The sequence below is a fragment of the Bos indicus x Bos taurus genome, chromosome 23 (assembly GCF_003369695.1).
Source record: "Bos indicus x Bos taurus breed Angus x Brahman F1 hybrid chromosome 23, Bos_hybrid_MaternalHap_v2.0, whole genome shotgun sequence".
In the NCBI taxonomy this organism is placed as follows: Eukaryota; Metazoa; Chordata; class Mammalia; order Artiodactyla; family Bovidae; genus Bos; species Bos indicus x Bos taurus.
In genome coordinates this window covers 27,824,299-27,849,100 of record NC_040098.1, presented here as the reverse complement: position 1 = coordinate 27,849,100, position 24,802 = coordinate 27,824,299, and the positions used below count along the sequence as shown (strand labels likewise).

At 37.5% G+C, this 24,802-nt stretch overlaps 1 protein-coding gene across 1 annotated transcript in view; it reads right to left on the bottom strand.

Moving 5' to 3' along the window:
• The window catches only part of TSBP1 (testis expressed basic protein 1), a 67,119-nt gene extending 50,034 nt beyond the window's left edge, over positions 1-17,085 (bottom strand). The window contains exons 1-10 of the mRNA XM_027524479.1: positions 16,876-17,085; positions 15,086-15,166; positions 13,685-13,717; positions 13,242-13,274; positions 12,136-12,168; positions 12,021-12,050; positions 11,907-11,927; positions 10,624-10,644; positions 10,073-10,093; positions 1,038-1,058 (exon numbers count right to left, since the gene is read on the bottom strand). Of these exons, the coding sequence (XP_027380280.1) occupies positions 1,038-1,058; positions 10,073-10,093; positions 10,624-10,644; positions 11,907-11,927; positions 12,021-12,050; positions 12,136-12,168; positions 13,242-13,274; positions 13,685-13,717; positions 15,086-15,166; positions 16,876-16,888 (307 nt within the window). The 5' untranslated portion in view covers positions 16,889-17,085. The remainder of the gene's footprint in view (positions 1-1,037; positions 1,059-10,072; positions 10,094-10,623; positions 10,645-11,906; positions 11,928-12,020; positions 12,051-12,135; positions 12,169-13,241; positions 13,275-13,684; positions 13,718-15,085; positions 15,167-16,875) is intronic.
• Positions 17,086-24,802: the final 7,717 nt, after the last annotated feature.

Here is a 24,802-nt window from a genome sequence, read left to right as displayed (position 1 = left end):
AGTAGCAACTCCCTGGAGATTAGGAGAATTTTAGGTTGCATGTGGGCTGAGCAGGAATGAGCAGGAAAGAGAACCATGATCCATTATTGAAGTCTGCCACCGGCAAAAGTGTGAACAGAGGTGGTATGCATATCATATATTTTCTATTCCTGACCTAAAGTACTATAGAATAAGGAGGACAGGAAAATTTTAAGCTGAGAGTTTTGTGGTCTTGTCTAGGTGAAGACAATAAGTAGGACAGTGAAAGATAACCACTTACTGACTTTCGGAGTGGAGAAGTAGCTAAAAAAGGATGACGTGAGTATCTTGCCCAAGTACTACTATGTGCTTTTTTTTTTTTTTTTATTAAGAATGTGGTTTGAGAATAGTTACTCTTCTTAATGAAAATGTCAGGATTAGTTCTCTTAGAAAGTGCTAAATTTTCCATATTAGACAGAAATCACAATACTGGTTATCTTTGTGGGTATCACAAACTTAGTTGCTGTTAGGAGCCAGCAGTTCTCATGAATTATGAATGTTAGTTATGGGGCTAGTGGGGATGTTGGCCACTTGAAAAATGCACACCCTATCTAAAAACACAAAATACAAAACTTAAAATAATGCTATGCTGTTCAAACAAAATACATCTACAGGCGGCATTTTATATGACATAGATAAGATAATTAAAGAGAAGGTGGAGAATTGTGAGCCTCAAGCCTGGTCACAAAGCAGGGAACAGATAAGACAGGGAGATTACCTCTGCCTAGTATAGGAGCCCTACAAACCAGATTAAAAAAAATTTTTTTTTCTATTAAAAATTTTTTTTTACTGTGCTACATGGCATGTAAGATCTTAATTCCCTGACCAGGGATCAAACCTGTGTCCCCTGCAGTGAAAGTGCAGAGTCTTAACCACTGGACCAGGGAAGTCCCCAGAACATTTTAAAATCACAGATTCACTAAATTTTCTAGGCTGCAATTCAGTTCACATGATTTTATCTCATCTCATTTTATATACAGTTCTTACAGACCAGATTTTGAAACAAAAAGAAAACTTACTCACAGATTCTTGAGGTAAAACTAAAGAACAATAGAAAAATTCAAATCAGTCTAGAATTAATTATTTAAATAATCCACCTATTTCCCAAGTCTTTCCAGAAACTGTACATTAGACCCTCAATTCTCCAGTAGGTACAAGTTACCACACCTCTTGAATCTTTAAGTCTTCTTTCCTCTTGGATATTATGCAGGAGTGGAAATTTTTTGGAGAGAATTCAAACTTACTATATTCCCAATATAATGATTCTATTCAGCACCTTTTATTTCCCCTATTTTCTATTCCTTACCCGTTTCTCTTTTCAGTTTGGAGAGTATCCTCTCCAAAATGTGATAGCTTCAAGAACCAAAGAAAGGCTATGTTACTTTTGTAAAAAAGAAAACTAAGACTGAGAGAGGCAAAGGTCTGTGCCTGAATATCCAAAAAATTATAGGCAGTTTTAGCCTCCAGTGTCTCTGACTCTAAGTTCGTGCACTTTCCTCTGTACCCACTCAATTTTCTCCTCTTTCTATTCTTCCTGGAACATTCTTTTAAAAAGTAATTTCTTTCCTACTTCTAAACTCATTTTTTTTTTCTATTCTTTTCCATTGATCTTTGGAGTGTTCTTATAAAATAAGTTATAGAGAAAGCTTGTGATAATTATTCATGATAATAATTATGACAGTAATAGTAACATACAAACTTTGGTAGAATGAATCCTCACTATATTCAGTGCAGAAAAGATAAGCATTTGTCTTACTTGCTTTGTTAAATTTTAAATTGCTATATGAAATTTGATAATTTTCATTATCTTTCAGGACCTTATTTAATGAATCTTTAAAATAATAGGGTTTAACAACACTTTTTGGCTCAACTTTTAATGATTTACTTAGTCTGAATTCACAGACTGAAGTCCTATATTCCCGGGCCTTTCATCGTTAACCGATAAAATCTACGATAATAGAGAAGCAAAAGGGCTGACATTCTTCATGGTGGAGAAACAACTGGGAACATGGTCAATTCCTGAGCTCCATTAAATGGACACACAGATAAATCCTTGAGGTCAACTCCTTAAAAACGTCAGAGTTAATTCCTTTTTGAAGAGAAGCATGAGAAAAAGACTCTCACTCTCCCCTCCTGAGGGAGCACCCAATTCTCTGTTCCACCTGTGATGAGATTTGGTCATAGATTTTTAAAGATCCTGTGCTTTGGTGCTGTGCCTGAAGCCCAGAAAAATGTTTAGGACAAGTGATGAGCATGGAGGCCATTTACTCTTTCTTTTCAGTCTTTGTAAAGGTTGAAACTCTTCAGGGAGCTTGGAAGACCTTAGTCTTAGCTAAACTTTCTTTAGTTGCCCTATGTTCTCCTTTGTTTTTACTCAGTTGCTCTCATTTCTCTTTCCTGAATTGAGAAATAGAAAGAAGACTTAAATAAGATTCCTGGAATAGACACTGAGGAATAATAAAAACCTACAAAAGTCTGAATTAATTGATTTAAAAAGTACATAATTCTCATGAAACTCTTTAAAATGGGACCCTAATTAGTTCTGTTTAGGTACTGTGGGCGATCAGGTGCTAGAATGCTTGAATTTACATCCTCATTCTTTTACTTGTTAGCTGTGTGACCCTGCACAAACTTCTTAACTCTTTTTTTGCACCTAAGTTTGTTCACTTAAAATAGAGCATTTGTAATAATGTCTGCTTCATAGGGTTATTAAGAAGATGTAAAGTACTTGGTAAATGTAAATGGTAGATGTAAAGAAGATGTAAACTGCTTATTTAACTTATGCAGAGTATATCATGTGAAATGCCAGGCTGGATGAAGCACAAGCTGGAATCAAGATTGCCGGGAGAAATCTCAATAACCTCATATATACAGATGACACCACCCTTATGGCAGAAAGTGAAGAAGGACTGAAGAGCCTCTTGATGAATGTGAAAGAGGAGAGTGAAAAAGTTGGCTTAAAACTCAACATGCAGAAAACTAAGATCATGGCATCTGGTCCCATCACTTAATGGCAAATAGACGGGGAAACAGTGGAAACAGAGACAGACTTTATTTTTTGGGGGGGCCCCAAAATCACTGCAGTTTGTGACTGCAGCCATGAAATTAAAAGACGTTTGCTCCTTGGAAGAAAAGCTATGACTAACCTAGACAACATATTAAAAAGCAGAGACATTACTTGTCAACAAAGGCCAGTCTAGTCAAAGCTCTGGTTTTTCCAGTAGTCATGTATGGATGTGAGAGTTGGACTGTAAAGAAAGTTCAGCACTGAAGAATTGATGCCTTTGAAGTGTGGTGTTGGAGAAGACTCTTGAGAGTCCCTTGGACTGCAAGAAGATCCAACCAGTCAATCCTAAAGGAAATCAGTCCTGAATATTCATTAGAAGGGCTGATGCTGAAGGTGAAACTCCAATACTTTGGCCACCTGATGTGAAGAACTGACTCATTGGGAAAGACCCTGATGCTGGGAAAGATTTAAGACAGGAGGAAAAGGGGACAACAGAGGATGAGATGGTTGGATGGCATCACTGACTCAATGGACATGAGTTTGAGTAAGCGCCAGGATTTGGTGATGGACAGGGAAGCCTGGTGTGCTGCAATCCATGGGGTCACAAAGAGTTGGACATGACTGAGTGACTAAACTGAAAGGAACTTACCAATATTGGATTGAGACAGTGCTAAAAGAAAACAGGAAAAGAAGATCAGTGTGTCTCAGGGAGAACTTAGATTCTATAGCTACTATATTAGGAAGAGGTTATGGAAAGAGGTCACATTCCCTTTTCTATTATCAGTTGCAGTGCCATCTGGTGGGAAGATGGATATCCATCTACGGATTGTTTTTTGGGTATGAACTTCAGATTTTATTTATTCTATCAGTAATAGTCTTAAGATAGGACAGGAGTGCAAGATCTATGCAATCCATCATTTAATTTCTTTTATTAAAAGAATAACAGTGTTGCAGGGATTAATAGTTTCTCAGACCGTGGAAACTTTCCTGCCTCCCTGTCTTCTTTCATTTCTGATCCTGCTGCTTTTGTCCTTTCCCCTCTTCCCTCTTGTCTCTCCTCTTCTTCCTTTTCCCTCTCCTTAATTTTCTTTGTCTTATTTTGTCCTTTGAAAGATCCTTTGTTGCACCAAATTATTACTATATAATTGCTTCAACAAAGGGTTTCCATTTCAAAATCAATTGTGTCCTATGGGAATGCTGAATAACAAGAAAAAACAGGATGTACCTGAACGTTAGAAGATAAAATGTCAAGGCTCACTGTCAAGATGGATATTTTACCCACTTCTCTAATCACTTGGAAAAGTTGGGCACAATATTTCTTAAAAATTTAAAATGTAGAGCTGAGCTTGAAAACTAGGAAAAAAAGTCTCCTGGAATAATATATCAAGAGGTAATCCATACTTTGGATAGTGAGTGGGAAGTTTCATCACTCGTATATCTTAACAGGAAGCCGGGATGTCAACAGCCGATCAGAAACAAAAATGAAGGCCATGTGTCTTATGCATTTTAAGAGCCTGGGACTAGTCTTCTTGTATATCTAAGACTCACAAAATCTCAATCTGTGAAAAGGGCACCATTAATTCTCACCTGTTGGTTAGGTGGTGTATGCCAGGAAGCGACCTGTTTGCACCAGGCCATGGTTGGAAACAGAGTCATCAGCAATGGTAGAACTTCAGTGTAAGCTGAGTTCAGGTATAGAGCCCGCATTTGAATTCCTCATGTAGGGAAGAAACTATGTGTGTAGAAACTTATAAAAACTGGCCTATTAAGTCTGTGCAGTAATAGGATTATTATACAACAAAGATTTATGAGAAACTCAAACAGATGAGCTCACAGACAGAAGTCAGAATATATCTGAGGAAACCTACTGTTGTGATAGACAGTAGCCACAACAAATGGGGTAATACATGAAGGAAGAGCAATTCAAAAGAGATTTTCAAATAGTGAAGTGAAGTGAAGTGTAAGTCGCTCAGTCATGTCCAGCTCTTTGTGACCCCATGGACTGTGTCCATGGAATTCTCCAAGCCAGAATACTGGAGTGGGTAGCCTTTCCCTTCTCCACAGGATCTTCCCAACCCAGGGATTTAACCTAGGTCTCCCACATTGCAGGTGGATTCTTTACCAGCTAAGCCACAAGGGAAGTTAATAAAGGATAGAATCCATAAAGCAAGAATAACATTAATTCAGAAGAAGTATATTTGATAGAGAATAAAATTGAATGAAAAAATGTAGAAAATGTAGTCATTAAATTACAAAAATCATTAGGTGAGTAAACAAAGAGAAGAGACTCAGAGAAAGAATTGGGCTTTACAATCTTGAGAAAGAAGAATGGAACTGGAGGAATCAACCTACCTGACTTCAAGCTATACTACATAGCAACAGTCATCAAGATAGTATGGTACTGGCACAAAGACAGAAAAATAGATCAATGGAGCAAAATAGAAAGTCCAGAGATAAATCCATGCACCTGTGGACACTTTATCTTTGACAATGGAGGCAAGAATATACAGTGGAGAAAAGACAATCTCTTTAACGAGTGGTGCTGGCAAAACTTGTCAACCACTTGTAAAAGAATGAAACTAGAACACTTTCTAACACCATACACAAAAATAAACTCAAAATGGATTAAAGATCTAAACATAAGACCAGAAACTATACAACTCCTAGAGGAGAACATAGGCAAAACCCTCTCTGACATAAATCACAGCAGGATCCTCTATGACCCACCTCCCAGAGTAATGGAAATAAAAGCAAAAACAAACAAATGGGACCTAATTAAACTTAAAAGCTTTTGCACAAAGAAGGAAACTATAAGCAAGATGAAAAGACAGCTTTCAGAATGGGAGAAAATAATAGCAAACGCAGCAACTGACAAAGAATTGATCTCAAAAATACACAAGCAGCTCCTGCAGCTCAAGTCCAAAAAAATAAGCGACCCAATTAAAAAATGGGCCAAAGAACTAAACAGACATTTCTCCAAAGAAGACATACAAATGGCTAACAAATACATGACAAGATGCTCAACATCACTCATTATCAGAGAAATGCAAATCAAAACCACAATGAGGTACCATCTCATGCCAGTCAGAATGGCTGCTATCCAAAAGTCTATGAACAATAAATGCTGGAGAGGGTGCAGAGAAAAAGGAACCCTCTTACACTGTTGATGGGAATGCAAACTAGTACAGCCACTATGGAGAACAGTGTGGAGATTACTTAAAAAACTGGAAATAGAACTGCTATACGACCCAGCAATCCCACTGCTGGGCATACACACTGAGGAAACGAGAATTGAAAGAGACACTTATACCCCAATGTTTATCGCAGCACTGTTTATAATAGCCAGGACGTGGAAGCAATCTCGATGTCCATCGACAGATGAATGGATAAGAAAGCCGTGGTAGATATACACAATGGAATATTACTCAGCTATTAAAAAGGATTCCTTTGAATCCATTTTAATGAGGTGGATGAAACTGGAGCCTATTATACAGAGTGAAGTAAGTCAGAAAGAAAAACACCAATACAGTATATTAATGCATATATATGGGATTTAGAAAGAAGGTAACGATGATCCTATATGCAAGACAGCAAAAGAGACACAGATGTAAAGAACAGACTGTTGGACTCTGTGGGAGAAGGCGAGGGTGGGATGATTTGAGAGAATAGCATTGAAACATGTATATGCTGCTGCTACTGCTATGTCACTTCAGTTGTGTCCGACTCTGTGTGACCCTATAGACAGCAGCCCACCAGGCTCCCCATTCCTTGGGATTCTTCAGGCAAGAACACTGGAGTGGGTTGCCATTTCCTTCTCCAATGCATGAAAGTGAAAAGTGAAAGTAAAGTCACTCAGTCGTGTCTGACCCTCAGCGACCCCATGGACCGCAGCCTTCCAGGCTCCTCCATCCATGGGATTTTCCAGGCAGGAGTACTGGAGTGGGGTGCCATTGCCTTCTCCTGAAACATGTATATAACATATATGAAATAGATTATCAGTCCAGGTTTGATGCATGAAGCAGGGTGCTCAGGGCTGGTGCACTGGGATGACCCTGAGAGATGGGATGGGGAGGGAGTTGGGAGCGAGGGTCAGGATGGGGAACACATGTACACCCATGGCCAATTCATGTGAATGTATGGCAAAACCACCACAATATTGTAAAGTAATTAGCCTCCAATTAAAATAAAAAAAATAAAAGAATTGGGCTTCCTCAGTGGCTCAGTGGTAAAGAATCCACCTGCAATGCAGGAGGTGTAGGTACAATCCCTGGGTCAGGAGGATCCCCTGGAGAAGGAAATGGCAACCTACTTCAATATTCTTGCCTGGGAAATCTACATGAATAGAGGAGCCTGGCGGGCTACAGTCCATGGGGTAGTAAAAGAGTTGGACACAACTTGGTGACTAAACAACATAGAGAAAGAATTAGTGAATGATATAATCTGAGGAAAACATCCAGGGTCAAGCATCGAGAAATAAGGAAATGATATAGAACCCCTCCACTCCCCTGTCCTCCATGGTCACATCCTAATCCCCGGAATCTGTGAATATGTTAGATTACATGGAATCAGGGTTGCAAATGGAGTTAATGTTGCTAATCAGTTAATCTTAAAAAAGAGAGATTATTCTGTATGATCTGTGTGGGCCCAGTGTAATATTAAGAAGTGTTAAAAGCAGAAGCAGGAAGTTGAAGGGAGTCAAAGAAAGAGATGTAATAATGAACAAAGTTCAGAGTGATATGATGTGAAAGTTTAGCTTATTTTAACTAGCTTTGAAGGTGGAGAAAGGGGACCATAAGCCAAGGAATGTGGGCAGCCTCTAGAGGTTGAAAAAACAAGGAAACAGATTGACTCCTAGAATTTCCAGAAAGAATGCTGCTGCTGCTGCTGCTGCTAAGTGTCCGACTCTGTGCGACCCCATAGACGGCAGCCCACCAGGCTCCCCCGTCCCTGGGATTCTCCAGGCAAGAACACTGGAGTGGGTGGCCATTTCCTTCTCCAGTGCATGAGAGTGAAAAGTGAAAGTGAAGTCGCTCAGTCATGTCCAACTCTTCGCGACCCCATGGACTGCAGCCTACCAGGCTCCTCCGTCCATGGGATTTTCCAGGCAAGAGTACTGGAGTGGGTTGCCATTGCCTTCTCTGTCCAGAAAGAATACAGCCTTGCTAACACCTTGATTTTTAGTTAAGTAAGACATGTCATATTTCTAATCTATAGAACTATAAAATAATAAATTTGTGTTGTTTTAAGCCATTAAATTTGTGGCATTTTGTTATAATAGCAATAGAAAATTAATACAACATGGTTAGACTATTGCCCCCAGATTCCCTTGCCATTAGGTGTAGCCATATGATTGAATTCTAGCCAATTATTTGGAAGTGATATGTGAGACAACATCCAGGCTTATCCATAAAAGTCTCCCACTCATGATCTAAAAGCTTTCCCCCCTCTTCTCACTTAAGGTAGGCAAGATAAACTTAGAAGCCATAAGGTAAAGATGGTGGAGATATAAGATGAACTTGAATGCTTAAGTCATTGCTGACAGAAGAGCTAAGCATGAACCAGGCATATTTGATACTACAGAATAATGGGATTTTATGAATAGAATCACTGAAATTCTAAGATTTACCTATTATAGGAGCTGGAGTTAACTAATGCAAATGAGAAATATGAAAGAGATGTTACCAGACCTGATGCTGTGAGGAGAATCTTTACACATATTTGACAGTTATTTTAGAAGAAGAGACTATACTTTGTTAGATAGATGCAGCTCCTACATTGCAGGTGAATGGTTTGCTGCTGAGCCACTGGGGAAGCCAATATAAACATAAATAAATATATATTTAATTAATATATGTATAAATTAAAATGCAAACTGTAAGGATAAAATCTTAAAACCATATTTACTTAGATACAGTCATCAAAATAGTAGCATATTCTTATCAGCAATAGTAAATTCCAGAAGACAATGGAATAAATCTTCAAAGTGTGAGAAAAAATAATTGCTAATTGTTTACTCAGCTTAACTCTTGTTTAAGGCTGAGGGTGAAGTACAACTATTTTCAGTCATACAAAGGCTTAGAAAAATTTTTACATACGCAGGGACTTAAAGAACCACTAAAGGATTATCTTTGGGCCAAAGTAAAAGAAGAAAGGCACAGGATGAAGCAAACAATGCTAAACCCCCAAAATGCCCAAACATTTATATACATCTATGACTGTAAAAAAGTAATTTAACTTATCAAAGTGGCAGTAGTGTAAAAGTATGACAAAATCTAGGTTTGAATTGATGCAGGGAAATGGGAAACTTTTATACATTTTGCTATGTTTCACACATAGCACATATTGCTATGTGTAACTACCATGGAACTCACACAATAGTAAACTTAAAATGTCCCTAACTTACATGAATGTTCATACACAGTGTGATTCATTCATCTCACTTCAGGGTAGGTACCTTGAATAAACTATTTTCCACTTACTGAAGGACATTTTATAATATTATTTGTGGCAGAAGAAATTGGAAACATTAAGAATGTATCAGTAGGGGAAAAAATAAAAATAATGTGTATTTGTAAGTTAGAATATCATTCAATGATTAAAATGCATAATTTGGATTTCTATATATCTAAAAATTACCATGTTTTTTGGGAAAAAAGCAGGTTGTAATGATGGTTTTAGAATGATGCCATTTTAGTAAAATTTTAAAAAACGTATACAAAACAATACTATATGTTGTTAAGTGTTACAGAGACATTATATAAATATGTGAAAATAAACAAAAGATTTATAATACACTTATAAGTCTTTGGGAAGAGGAGAGAGTAGAATAGATCTACAAATGGGGACATAATATTTCTACCTGACAGTTAAGAATTATGACAAAAATAATACCAGTTATCAAATTTAGGGTGTGGGTTTACAAGTGTTGATTATTTTTGTCTTTTAATTTTAAAACTTCTTTAAGAGAAAGAAAAAATCAAATACAGGAACATCAGGACTTGCAAACCAGATGACAGTAGAATTGAAAGAAAGCCACAAAGAACTTACCGAGGGAGCTGGTTGATGGCGCTAAAACACAAACAACACAGGGACACAGGAGGCAAATCATCGGAATTTGGATCCCTAACCTTTGCCTATTAGCTTCAGTCATTGCAGCCTTTCAGGAGATGAAGCCCTGGCTGAGGGAGATCCACTGACTTGGTGGTGGGCACTGGAAGTCATGTCCAGCAGATCTCTCATCCCTTCAATCTCTGTAAAGGGTTTTGTGTTTTAGTAGATGGATGCTATTCCTATGAAACTTGTGGCTTGCATTTTTTTCTATTCTCCTTTCTGTCTCTTTTTCTCTTCTCCCTGTTTATCTCTATCACTTCCTTTTTCTCACATTCAACACTTTCTCTAATTTTTTTTTTTTCTTTCCTTTCAGTCAGTTTGGAAATGTGTTACTGACAGATCATCCTAAACCAGCACTGGGTGGCCTTGTCTAATGCTTAGTAGTCATATAAACCGATAGGATTTCTCTTTCCCCAAACCTTTGACAACCTAGGGAAATGTTACTTAATGGGAAACACACTTTTGTTGAGAAATAAGAGGATACTCACTGTAATTTCTGTTGTATCCCTCTAAAAACACACAAAAAAGAAAAGTCATTTTGAATTGTTTCTATAGTTTTGATATTATTATGGAGGATTACTTAATCAACACCCTTAGTAGCCAAGTAAGCAAGAAACTAAGGCAAAATCTCTTTATGCCTTAGTTTATGAGCCAAATAACAAGCCCAAAGGGGAAAAAAAAAAAGGGCAGGAAAGGTTAATTAAGGTAAATAAGTGTAGTGAGAAGAAATAATGAACTATATACATGGAAACACTAAAACAGTACATATTAGCTATAAAATAAGTTGAGGCCAAATAAGAGAAAAAGTGGAAAAGATTTACTCAGCTGATTGAAAATTCAAGTTCAATGATGATATAGCAAATTATAATGAATCCATATGCATATGCTTATTGTGATTGGATGTATATCCTTTAATCTAAAACTTGTTTTTTAGTGATTTCATAGAAATAGACTTTCTACCAAAGCTCCAGAGACATACAAAGCTTGACGTGTTATCACTATTACACAAAAACTTGTCATATTATCACTGTTATTTTCATGAAAATGTAAAAATAAATAATACTGGCACTCTGTAAGTGACTTAAATTATGTTGTTTAATGATATCATTTGTTATTTTACTAAAGTAGTTAAAGATCCACCCAGAACTGTGAAGACAGCATGTATTTTTTTCCCAGCTCTTTTTCTGAAAATGAGTGCTTTGCTCATTTGTATGAGCATTTATATGAGCTCATTTGTTGGAGGAGATACTTGGCTGTCTTTGTAATGTGAATTAAGACTAAAACACACAAAATCCCTGCTTTCCATTAATGCTACTTGTTTCTTATGGTTCTATGGATATTTTAAAGACAGAAAATGCTACATTTGCTATGGAAGTTAATAATATTAAAAATAAATTCAGTGCATTCCATGCACAGATCATACCCTAATGTGATAAATTTTCAGGGGTTTATTCCTTTGTTTCTTAGCATTTATATTAAGAAAGGCTCACTGAATATTTAGCATATCTGAGCTCTAAGATACTGAATTTCTCCTGAGTTACTCAGATTACTTTTGTTAAACCAATTAGGAAGTAAATAGGTGAGGAATTGAATAGCACTTGGGAAAAAGTGTCTCACAGTGTGAAGGTGAACATTTCTGAATGTCACAATCTTCTACATGTTACTTTGGTTTCTTATCTTTTACATGGGTAGGTTTTATAGCCCTTCATGTATAAGAGGAAAAAAGTATAGATTTTCCTTTAATTTTACCATAATCTCTAAATAGACTTACCTCGATTATCATATGAAATGTCTAAAGGATTGAGGGAAAAAAATAAAGATTCTTAATTTCTCATAAACAATTTCTGTATTAATTTCTTAGCAAGCTGGGATCTAATTTATTTACCACTTTCTGTTGAGTATAAATTCCGGAATCCTAAAAAAGAAGAGGAAAATATAATGAGATTCTACCTTGACAACTATGTCTACAATATTTTCTTATTAGGTGAAAATCTATTTACCTCTTCCTCTTTTAGATCTTGGAGAAGAAAAATCTTTTGGGGGGAAAAACAGATTAAGTTAACTAACGACCCATCAAGAAATGTTTCATCATTAGTTTCAGTCTAGCTCCTAAGAGATTTTTCTAGTTTCCCAGATATTCTCATTTTCTTTGGATTCTGTTTCAGAAAAGAAAGAGGAAATTGTCAGGGCCCTTTGCTCCTCAATCTTGTTGGTCGAGACAGATGAATCATAGAGATAAGAAGAGGGGAAATGGGCCAAGAGTCCAAATGTGGGACAAGCGAAGTGACCAAGTTACCTTCTCTTTTCTTTCCTCTTGGGGATGTGAATCTATGTGCTTGTAGTGTGTATGTGTTGTGTGTCCTTACAAAGAAGTAGAGTGTGTCTTAGAATCTCCTTAGAATCATTGAATTTCTGAGTGTTTTATTTCAAATAAGCTTTATCATTTCATTTTATCACTCATGTCAGATCACATCTTCTGATTTGAGGGACAGAATGTAACTCTCTTTATAATAATAAATACTCAGTATAAAATAAGCCCTTTTTTGGTCTTAAATCAATTTTGGATAGTATGATGTAAGAGTGTGAATATTGAGTTCAGGGCCACAAATTGGCTTCACTATTCAACTCCTTCCTTTGCTAGGTGAATTTGGATAAGTATCTTAACCCTTTGTGTATCAATTTTATCTTCTAATATGAAGATAAAAATATAAGTTGTGCTCATCTCTTATACTTTATACCTTATAAAGTATCCTCATGTATGCTGCTTCATGACAGCTCATGAATTATGTATTTTATTCTCATTTTACACATCCAGGTAATTGTTTCATTTCAAAAGTTAATTAACCTTTCCAAGATCTTGGGATTAACAGGAATTGGAAAGAATTCTTTTAGTGGTCTTAAGAAGGGAACATATTTGTCTTTTCTCAGAAAAAAATACACAATCTTTCACGTATTTGTATATGCAGAAGGAGATGATTTGGCAGTTGGAAATTATAACAACAAAAGACGTGCTATGTAATAAATCATGCTCAAAGGGAGATGAGTCCATTTTATCCCCTCAGGAACACTTTCCTAGTTTTTCTCTAGTATTTCTTAGTTTATTTACCTCTGTCATCCTCATAGTCCAGCAGACCAGCACCTGGAAGAAAAAGGAGAGAGTGCTCCATGATTTTGCTTCTTGAAAATTAGTGGGGCTTTAAGACTCTGAGACCTAATGTAGACATGAACTCCTGATAACAGGTAATTATGGGGAGTTAATTTACTTTGCAGGAACTAAGGACTGTGCATAAGTAGCAGGAGTATGCTAAGTGACCATGCCAGTCACCATTTTCCTAATATTATCTGAGCTGAATAATAATCAAAAGGGGTCTCAAAGTTGCTTTTTCCTTTTGGTGAAATTCTCCCAGTAACTTAGTTCAGTTCATGGAATGATGCACTATGAAAGGTGCACTATGCACTATGCAATGGTAAACAAGACAGATTTGGTCCCTGATTTATGGAAATTTCATAAATGCTTACTTTCTTTTTCTCATGGGTATAAGTACTTACTTTGCTCAGAACTGTATCTTGAGATATCAATTTCTGTGGATGAATTAAGCAAAAATATTTCTATTAGCCACTTGTGAGAGGTGTTCTTTATCCTGTTTCAACTCTCCTCACTCTAAACCATGTTTCTTTGCTCCCCAAATGGTCTGGACATTATGCATTACTGGTTTCTACCTTTTTCCCCTTGCCTCTAGTCAGCCTTGTTTTGTTTATTCTTCCATATGACTTACTATTCTCTGAGAGCCTATAGGCACTGAATATGAGAAATAAGGAGGGGATGTGAAATCCAATGGACGGAGCAGCCTGGTAGGCTGCAGTCCATGGGGTCGTGGAGTCGGACACGACTGAGCGACTTCATTTTCACTTTTCATTTTCATGCATTGGAGAAGGAAATGGCAACCCACTCCTGTGTTCTTGCCTGGAGAATCTCAGGGATGGGGGAGCCTGGTGGGCTGCTGTCTATGGGGTCGCACAGAGTCGGACATGACTGAAGCAACTCAGCAGCAGCAGCAGCAGCAGTTGACTAGAAGGAAGTGGGAAAGATGCTAAGAAAATTCCTGAAGATGTCTCATGGCACAGGAATAGGTCAATGTAGATCTAAGCCATATCTCTGTTTCACTGGCAACTATTACTCTATATTTGTTTCTTCTTATCAGCTCCCTAATCACTAAAAATATTGAATTCTTTCCATATAATATTAACCAGTGATATCTACTAGTGTAGTGCCTTCTCTCTTCTGTTTTCTTTTTTTATTTTATTTTATTTTTAAACTTTACATAATTTTTGTATTAGTTTTGCCAAATATCAAAATGAATCCGCCACAGGTATACATGTGTTCCCCATCCTGAACCCTCCTCCCTCCTCCCTCCCCATACCATCCCTCTGGATCATCCCAGTGCTCTAGCCCCAAGCATCCAGTATCGTGCATCAAACCTGGACTGGCATCTCGTTTCATACATGATATTTTACATGTTTCAATGCCATTCTCCCAAATCTTCCCACCCTCTCCCTCTCCCACAGAGTCCATAAGACTGTTCTATACATCAGTGTCTCTTTTGCTGTCTTGTACACAAGGTTATTGTTACCATCTTTCTAAATTCCATATATATGCGTTAGTATACTAAGGCAATTTCCCTTGGAGCTCAGATAACTTTCTTTGAGACTATTCATATTATTTCTCTTGTTAAACTCAATGTGATCTTTTTTTTTTTTCTTTCTTTCTGTAATGTGAGATGCAGGGGGAATCACTAATAGGTCAGAGATTACATGTATTGAAATGGATTTCCAGAATACTGGCAAAGTCTCTAGCTACCTGGTAAATGGGAAAAAACTCAGACTGAATCTTGACATTCCTACCTCTGTGGCTTTCATAGAGAATCTCCATTTTCATTCATTGTTACTCACCATTTTGCTTGCGCCGTGTCCATCTTGTTAACAAAATAGCGAGAATGGCAAATCCCAGTAGAGTCAGGATAACAGCCAAAACTATTTCTGAAATGAAAACTCACCTGTAGTCTGTTTATTTAGACATGGTCATTATCAGAGACAATTTCTGGGCACCTCTTATGTACAGATAGACATATCCCCTTCACCCCCTTTTGTGCTACCTCAACTCTGTTCTTCCTTTTTCATCATCTTATTGTCCCCACATATTTTCCCTCCCATTTCTTGGCTTTTCTGTTGGTCCTTTTGGTCAGATACTAAGACCCTCAGATGCTTGTACTCTTGGTTTAGAGTGGGAAATCTGACAGATTTCCTCCTCATTGAACTCCTTACTCTGTGGGCAAGAGATGGTTAGTGCAGCCAGTGGCATGTAAAGAAATCCATTGGGATGTTAGAAAGAAATATTAGTTTTAATCTTATGTAACTTATAACTTAAAATTTTATAGACTTTCTGTTTTAAAGTCTGTAAAAAATGTTATAGACTTTCTGTTTTCTTTATGTATTAGTTGAGTAGTATGTTCATAAAATTTGCATTATACATATATAAGAAATGAATGCTCAAAATTTTTTCATAGGTGATCAAAAAATTTGACTGTAGGCCATTCAGTTCATACTAATGCAAGTCACAGCAGAGGACAGAAACTTCTTATTGAAAAAGACCCCTCAAACATCACTTACCAAGTCCTTCATTATAAGATAGATATTTATGAGGGTTGCTACTGTGGTCAGTAGGAGAGAGCACAGTGAGACTTTCTAACCTTAGTGTGTGTTTATGTGTCACTAAAGAGAGAATATTAACAAGATTATATTGTTGTGGTTATGAAGAGCATAGACTGTGGAGGCTTTGGGAGAAGGAAAAAAAGGGAGGAAAGATGGAAAGAGAGAGAGAAAACAAAGGTAAGAATGAGGAAGGATGGGAGAAAGAATGTGAGGAAGGAATGAATTAAAGAACCAACCATAAATCTGCCTATGACTGTGAAAAATGCTGAAGAAAACTAGACTTCGAAGGGCTAAGAAAATTACACCAAGATTAAGGATACTGCAAAAAAGCAATATGTGAATTTCCCTCAAGATGTAACAATATACCTCCAATTAGGGCAAATTAGGAAAATGTTTGCTGAGTCTTCTGGGTATTAGGTCAGAAGAGAAAATACTCTTACCAAATAACCTTCAGAGATTTGCTCTTAATATACCACTAAAATGAAGAGCAAATAGTTTGGCCTGTATCATGAAAGTAACAATTTCATATCTGATATGAAATAATCCTTAGGAAAGGAAGGAATAAACATGTAGGCTATTGGATCAAGCCTCTTGAATCGTGCCTGGAATGTTCTTATGTTAGACCGCTAAGAAAATGCTCCTCTCTCTTCCTGAAGGAAATAAGAGGAAGAATTGAGGAAGATTATAAAGTGAGCAATATTACAGGCAGTGAGATAAAAGACTGAGGAATTTTCCTGTTTCTCCAGAAAATAGCTATTTTCTTTGACCAATTCCAACTCTAGAAACTGAAGGAGAAATCAGCACTCACTGTACAGGTTGAATGTGGGTTTGTTTTCCTCAGGCTTCCAGAGGAATCAATGAAAGTGAAAGGAAGGATATTGAATACAATTATGTAAAGTTTAAAAATAAAATAAAATTAAAAAAAAAAGAAAGCAGGCAAGGAAGGGAAAGCAGTTGTATTAAAGTTCCCAAAGAGAAGACTCCTGAGCCAGTAGGGTCAAGGAGGCCTCAAAGAAGGGGTCAGTCCATACCCAAGACTGCCATGTTCCAGGTATTGTCTTCAGTGGGTTCTGTGTCATCTGGATTTCTTTGTCAGAGGGAGATCAAGATAAAATAAACACCCCAAGCTCACTGTTTCTGAGCAGTATGAACTTGGATGTGGGGGAGGCCCTTGTAAACAAGGATGCAGAGAGTCACAGAGGAATTGTGTGGCTCAGGTTGATCAGACCTAAGCAGACTACAGGAGTATGGCCTGTGAAAGTTCTGGAATATGTGTCATAACAAAGAACTAGAACTTAGAGGCAGGAGGAAAGGAAGAGGGTAACCAAGAGGCTGTAAAGATATCAGAATACTTTGGAGGATCTTAAACAGGATACTGGAAGGGAACTTACTCTGTCTGGGCTCTGGGATAATTTCTAATTTTCCAGGGATTTTGAGACCAGAGATTGTGTTTCATCCATCTTTGTAACTCTTGAGGCAGTTAGGGACTTAATAAATGTTTGATGATTAAAAGCGAAAAACATTTCTAGGTTCCTTGAAACAAATGAAAGGTGAATCATGAAGCTGAGTCAATGGAGTTAAATGTAGTAAGGGAAAGCTAAGAGGTTGTGGTGCAAGGAAGAATGAGCCAGTGAATGGGATTTCACAAGCCATTGTGGAGGACAAAGAGAGCAGTAAAACCCCCTTTTATTAAGTGTTTAGGAACCATAAGGCTCTGTGGTGGTTTAGTTGCTAAGTCATACCTGACTTGCGACCCCATGGACTGTAGCCTGCCAGGCTCATTTCTCCATGAGATTTCACAGGCAAGAATATTGTAGTGGGTAGCCATTTCCTTCCTCAATATAGCTCTGTAGTAGATACTTTCCAAGGACCAACACATGTGATCCCCAATAACCTTCACAATGAAATCCTTTAAGACTGAGACATCTGAAACTGCCCAACCAGCAAACAGTAGAGTTTCTGACTCGAGAGTCCATATTCTGTTTACAAAGCCACAGTTCATTTCAGTTTTGGAGGCCTACTGTCCATGGTGATATATTTTAGACTAAGCAGTGAGGTGCAGGAGGAAGAGAGTAATGCTCTCCAGTTATAGGATTCTCCACCTACCTACTTTGTTTTCTAAGATTGACTTTGATAGTTGAAATCCTTATTTAGCCTATTTTTATGACCTAGATTGATGAGGAAGGAGTCATTTAAAAATTTTACATATATAAATTTAAATTACTAGTATTTAAATAATCACTCCATATTTTGACTCATCTATTAACATAGATTCAGTTCAGTCGCTCAGTCGTGTCCCACTCTTTGTGACCCCATGAATTGCAGCATGCCAGGCCTCCCTGTCCATCACCATCTCCCGGAGTTCACTCAAACTCACGTCCATCGAGTCGGTGATGCCATCCTGCCATCTCATCCTCTGTCTTCCCCTTCTCCTCCTGCCCCCAATCCCTCCCAGCATCAGTCTTTTCCAATGAGTCAACTCTTTGCATGAGGTGGCCAAAGTACTGGAGTTTCAGCTTTAGCATCATTCCTTCCAAAAAAATCCCAGGGCTGATCTCCTTCAGAATGGACTGATTCGATCTCCTTGCAGTCCAAGGGACTTTCAAGAGTCTTCTCCAACACCACAGTTCAAAAGCATCAATTCTTCGGCGCTCAGCCTTCTTCACAGTCCAACTCTCACATCCATACATGACCACTGGAAAAACCATAGCCTTGACTAGACGGACATTTGTTGGCAAAGTAATGTCTCTGCTTTTGAATATGCTATCTAGGTTGGTCATAGCTTTTCTTCCAAGGAGTAAGCGTCTTTTAATTTCATGGCTGCGGTCACCATCTGCAGTGATTTTGGAGCCCCCAAAAATAAACTCTGACACTGTTTCCACTATTTCCCCATCTATTTGCCATGAAGTGATGGGACCAGATGCCGTGATCTTTGTTTTCTGAATGTTGAGCTTTAAGCCAACTTTTTCACTCTCCACTTTCATCAAGAGGCTTTTTAGTTCCTCTTCACTTTCTGCCATAAGGGTGGTGTCATCTGCATATCTGAGGTGATTGATATTTCTCCTGGCAATCTTGATTCCAACTTGTGCTTCTTCGAGCCCAGCGTTTCTCATGATGTACTCTGCATATAAGTTAAATAAGCAGAGTGACAATATACAGCCTTGACATGCTCCTTTTCCTATTTAAAACCAGTCTGTTGTTCCATGTCCTGTTCTAACTGTTGCTTCCTGACCTGCATATAGGTTTCTCAAGAAGCAGGTCAGGTGGTCTGACATTGATTAATTCTAGTTATATCACAAAGTTATCAGAACCACTGTAAATCCAATAGTCAACTACAAATATTAACCATATAATTTTGACTATGTTAATAGCATACCATAATAGAATTATATAGAATTTGATTGCATAACATTTTGCAAAATAGCTTAATATCTCAGCAGCCTGGTTTCTGAATTGCAGCTATCTTACCATAGCCTAAATGTGAAAATGAAGAAAAATTCTAATGGAGAAACATTATAGTTCCTTGATATTACCATTATACTACTCCTGCCATCATAAATCTGAACCCAAACTCAACTAAACCAAACAAACCTAAACACCCTTTGTGATGGTTAATGTTATATATCAACTTGGCCAGGCTATGTGCCCAGTTATTTGGTCAAGGAGTAGTCTAGATGTTGCTATGAAGGTATATTTTAGATGTGATACACATTTACAATCACAAGACTTTAAGTAAAGCAGGTTATTCTTCATGATATGGCTGGGACTCATCCAATTAGCTGAAGGCCTTAAAAGCAAAGGCTGAGATTTCCTAAAGAAAAAAGAATTATGCCTCAAGAATGCATCATAGAAACTTTGCCTGTGTTTCCAACTTGCTTGGCCTTCCCTGTGGATTTCAAACTCAAGACTGCAATATCAACTCTCTTGTGCTCTTACAGCCTACTCACCAGCCCTAAGATTTCAGACTTGCAAGCCGTCACAATTGTGAGCCAATGCCTTACAATAAATCTCTTTTTCTAGATATATTAATACTTTATTTGTTCTGTTTCTCTGGAGAATACTAATATACCCCTGTGCTAAATGTCTTATTATTGTCAATATGATGTAGTGTACATGTTAAAAAAATTACATATGGGCCCTTTGTATACTTCCAGTGGGTGTGGGGAACATTTGATCTATTTTAGAAAACTGACCACACACAAAAGGAATTCTAAAACACTAACAAGGAGAAAGAAATAATGTAGAAAGAGCTCAGATATGCAACTTTCAATGGATTTGATTTGTTAGAGTTTGCAGTTTAAGAAATGTACAGTAATGAATAACAAGTGTCACCTTTGATCTGTACACTTTGTTTGCTTAACATTGATAATCAAAGATTACATCTTAAAGGCATACTTGTCCTTTACTTTAGGCATTGGATGAGATGAGAAAATTTAATGTTACTATTGCCAGCCCTTCCCAGAGGGTGCAGTGGCAAAGAACTTGCCTGCCAATGCAGGAGACATGTCCCAACCCAGAGACTGAACAGTAATTCGAGATGGAATATGCACTCAAGTTCATTGTAACATTGTTCACAATAAACTAAGCTATGGAGACAATCTAAGTTGTTATTCATTGATAGATGGATAATGAAGATGTGGTAGACATATATACAGTAGACTATTACTCAACCGTGTAAAAGAATGAAAATTTTCCATTTTCAACAACTGGATTGACCTGGAGGGTGTTCAGTCAGTTCAGTCACTCAGTTGTGTACATCTCTTTGCAGTCCCATGGATTGCAGCAGGCCAGGCTTCCCTATCCAAAACAAACTCCTGGCGCTTTCTCAAACTCATGTCCATTGAGTTGGTGATGCCATACAACCATCTCATCCTCTGTTGTCCCCTTTTCCTCCTGCCTTCAGTCTTTCCCAGCATCAGGGTATTTTCCAGTGAGTCAGTTCTTCACATCAGGTGGCCAAAGAATTGGAGCTTCAGCTTCAGCATCAATCCTTCCAATGAATAATCAGTACTGATTTCCTTTAGGATTGATTGGTTTGATCTTCTTGCAGTCCAAGGGACTCTCGAGTCTTCTCCAACACCACAGTTCAAAAACATCAATTCTTTGGCTCTCAGCTTTCTTTATGATCCAACTCTCACATCCATACATGACTACTGGAAAAGCCATGCTGCTGCTTCTGCTGCTAAGTCGCTTCAGTCATGTCCAACTCTGTGTGACCCCATAGATGGCAGCCCACCAGGCTCCCCTGTCCCTGGGATTCTCCAGGAAAGAACACTGGAGTGGGTTGCCATTTCCTTCTCTAATGCATGAAAGTGAAAAGTGAAAGCGAAGTCGTTCAGTCGTGTCTGACTCTTCGCAACCCCATGGACTGCAGCCCACCAGGCTCCTCCGTCCATGAGGTTTTCCAGGCAAGAGTACTGGAGTGGGGTGCCATTACCTTCTCTGGGAAAAGCCATAGCTTTGACCAAATGGATCTTTGTTGGCAAAGTAATCTCTGCTTTTCAATATGTTGTCTAGGTTGGTCATAGCTTTTCTTCCAAGGAGCAAACGTCTTTTAATTTTATGGCTGTACTCACCATCTACAGTGATTTTGGAGCCCAAGAAAATAAAGTATGTTACTATTTCCATTGTTTCCCCATCTATTTGCCATGAAGTGATGGGACTGGATGCCATGATCTAGTTTTTTGAATGTTGAGTTTTAAGCCAGGATTTTCACTAGCCTCATTATACTAGAGGGTATTATGCTAAGTTAAATGTCATGCAGAGAAAGAAAAGTGCCATATCATTTCATTTATATGTGAAATTTAGATACAAAACAAATGAACAAACATATGAAAATAGAAACAGAAACATAGATACAGAGGAAAAACAAGTGGTTGCTGGAGGGAAAGAGGATGTGGGGATGAGTGAAATTAAGAGGTACAAGCTTCTAGTTACAAAATGAGTCAAAAGGGTGAAGTGTACAGTGTGGGAAATTAAAAAAAAGAAAGAGAAACCTAAATGTGTTAAAACAAAGGGATTGTTTGATAAATTATTGTATATATTACACAACACAGAAAAGCATGTTTTTATAGAATTTTTAATGACATGGGAAGAGCACATGATATAATTAGTTACACGGGAAAAAAAAGCTCAAATAAATTAAAATACAAATGAGTCTGAAAGTCAAAACATGCATTAAATTAATAATAATGATCTTTCATTGTGGTATTATGAAGAATTTTTTGTATTTTCTAATATTTTCTGTGTTTGCACAGTGATTTTTTATTATTATTTTTAATATAAATTTATTTATTTTATTTGGAGGCTAATTACTTTACAATATTGTGGTGGTTTTGCCATACATTGACATGAATCTGCCATGGGTGTACATGGGTTCCCCATCCTGAATCCCCCTCCCACCTCCCTCCCCATCCCATCCCTCTGGGTCATCCCAGTGCATCCTGTATCATACATTGAACCTGGACTGGCAATTCATTTCACATATGATAATATACATGTTTCAATGCCATTCTCCCAAATCATCCCACCTTTACCCTCTCCCACAGAGTCCAAAAGACTGTTTTATACATCTGTGTGTCTTTTGCTGTCTCACATACAGGGTTATCGTTACCATCTTTCTAAACTCCACATATATGCATTATTATACTGTATTGGTGTTTTTCTTTCTGACTTACTTCACTCTGTATAATAGGCTCCAGTTTCATTCACCTCATTAAAACTGATTCAAATGTATTCTTTTTAATGGCTGAGTAATACTCCATTGTGTATATGTACCACTGCTTTCTTATCCATTCATCTGCTGATGGACATCTAGGTTGCTTCCATGTCCTGGCTATTATAAACAGTGCTGTGATGAACATTGGGGTACATGTGTCTCTTTCAATTCTGGTTTCCTCACTGTGTATGCCAGCAGTGGGATTGTTGGGTCATATGGCAGTTCTATTTCCAGTTTTTAAAGGAATCTCCACACTGTTCTCCATAGTGGCTGAACTAGTTTGCATTCCCACCAACAGTGTAAGAGGGTTCCCTTTTCTCCACATCCTCTCCAGCATTTATTGCTTGTAGACTTTTGGATAGCAGCCATTCTGACTGGCATGAAATGGTACCTCCTTGTGGTTTTGATTTGCATTTCTCTGATAATGAGTGATGTTGAACATCTTTTCATGTGTTTGTTAGCCATTTGTAGCCTTCTTTGGAGAAATGTCTGTTTAGTTCTTTGGCCTATTTTTTGATTGGGTCACTTATTTTTCTGGAATTGAGCTGTAGGAGTTGATTGTGTATTTTTGAGATTAATTCTTTGTCAGTTGCTTCATTTGCTATTATTTTCTCCCATTCTGAAGGCTGTCTTTTCACCTTGCTTATAGTTTCCTTTGTTGTGCAGAAGCTTTTAAGTTTAATTAGGTCCCATTTGTTTATTTTTGCTTTTATTTCCAATATTCTGGGAGGTGGGTCATAGAGGATCCTGCTGTGATTTTTGTCAGGGAGGGTTTTGCCTATGTTCTCCTCTAGGAGTTTTATAATTTCTGGTCTTATGTTTAGATCTTTAATCCATTTTGAGTTTATTTTTGGGTATGGTGTTAGAAAGTGTTCTAGTTTCATTCTTTTACAAGTAGTTGACCAGTTTTGCCAGCACCACTTGTTAAAGAGACTGTCTTTTCTCCATTGTATATTCTTGCCTCCTTTGTCAAAGATAAGGTGTCCATAGGTGCATGGATTTATCTCTGGGCTTTCTATTTTGTTCCATTGATCTATATTTCTGTCTTTGTGCCAGTACCATACTGTCTTGATGACTGTTTCTTTGTAGTAGAGCCTGAAGTCAGGCAGGTTGATTCCTCCAGTTCCATTCTTCTTTCTGAAGATTGCTTTGGCTATTTGAGGTTTTTTTTTGTATTTCCATACAAATTGTGAAATTATTTGTTCTAGCTCTGTGAAAAATACCGTTGGTAGCTTGATAGGGATTGCATTGAATCTATAGGTTGTTTTGGGTAGTATATTATTTTCACTACATTGATTCTTCTGATCCATGATCACGGTATATTTCTCCATCATTTAGTGTCCTCTTTGATTTCTTTCACCAGTATTTTATAGTTTTCTATATATAGGTCTTTTGTTTTTTATGTAGATATATTCCTAAGTATTTTATTCTTTTGTTGCAGTGGTGAATGGAATTGTTTCCTTAATTTCTTTGTCTATTTTCTCATTGCTAGCGTATAGGAATGCAAGGGATTTCTGTGTGTTGATTTTATATCCTGGAACTTTCGTATATTCATAGGTTAGCTCTAGTAACTTTCTGGTGGAGTCTTTAGGGTTTTATATGTAGAGGATCATGCCATATGCAAATAGTGAGAGTTTTATTTCTTCTTTTCCAATTTGGATTCCTTTTATTTCTTTTTCTGCTCTGATTGCTGTGGCCAAATCTTCCAAAACTCTGTTGAATAGTAGTGGTGAGAATGGGCACCCTTGTCTTGTTCCTGACTTTAGGGAAATGCTTTCAATTTTTCACCATTGAGGATAATGTTTGCTGTGGGTTTGTCATATATAGCTTTTATTGTGTTGAGGTATGTTCCTTCTATTCCTGCTTTCTGGAGGGTTTTTACCATAAACGGATGTTCAATTTTGTGAAAGGCTTTCTCTGTGTCTATTGAGATAATCATATGGCTTGTATTTTTCAATTTGTTAATGTGGTGTATTACATTGATTGATTTGTGTATGTTGAAGAATCCTTGCATCCCTGGGATAAAGCCCACTTGGTCATGATGTATGATCTTTTTAATGTGTTGTTGGAATCTGATTGCTAGAAATTTGTTAAGGATTTCTGCATCTATGTTTATCAATGATATTGGCCTGTAGTTTTCTTTTTTTGAGGCATGCTTGTCAGGTTTTGGTATTAGGGTGATGGTGGCCTCATGGAATGAGTTTGGAAGTTTACCTTCCTCTGCAATTTTCTGGAAGAGT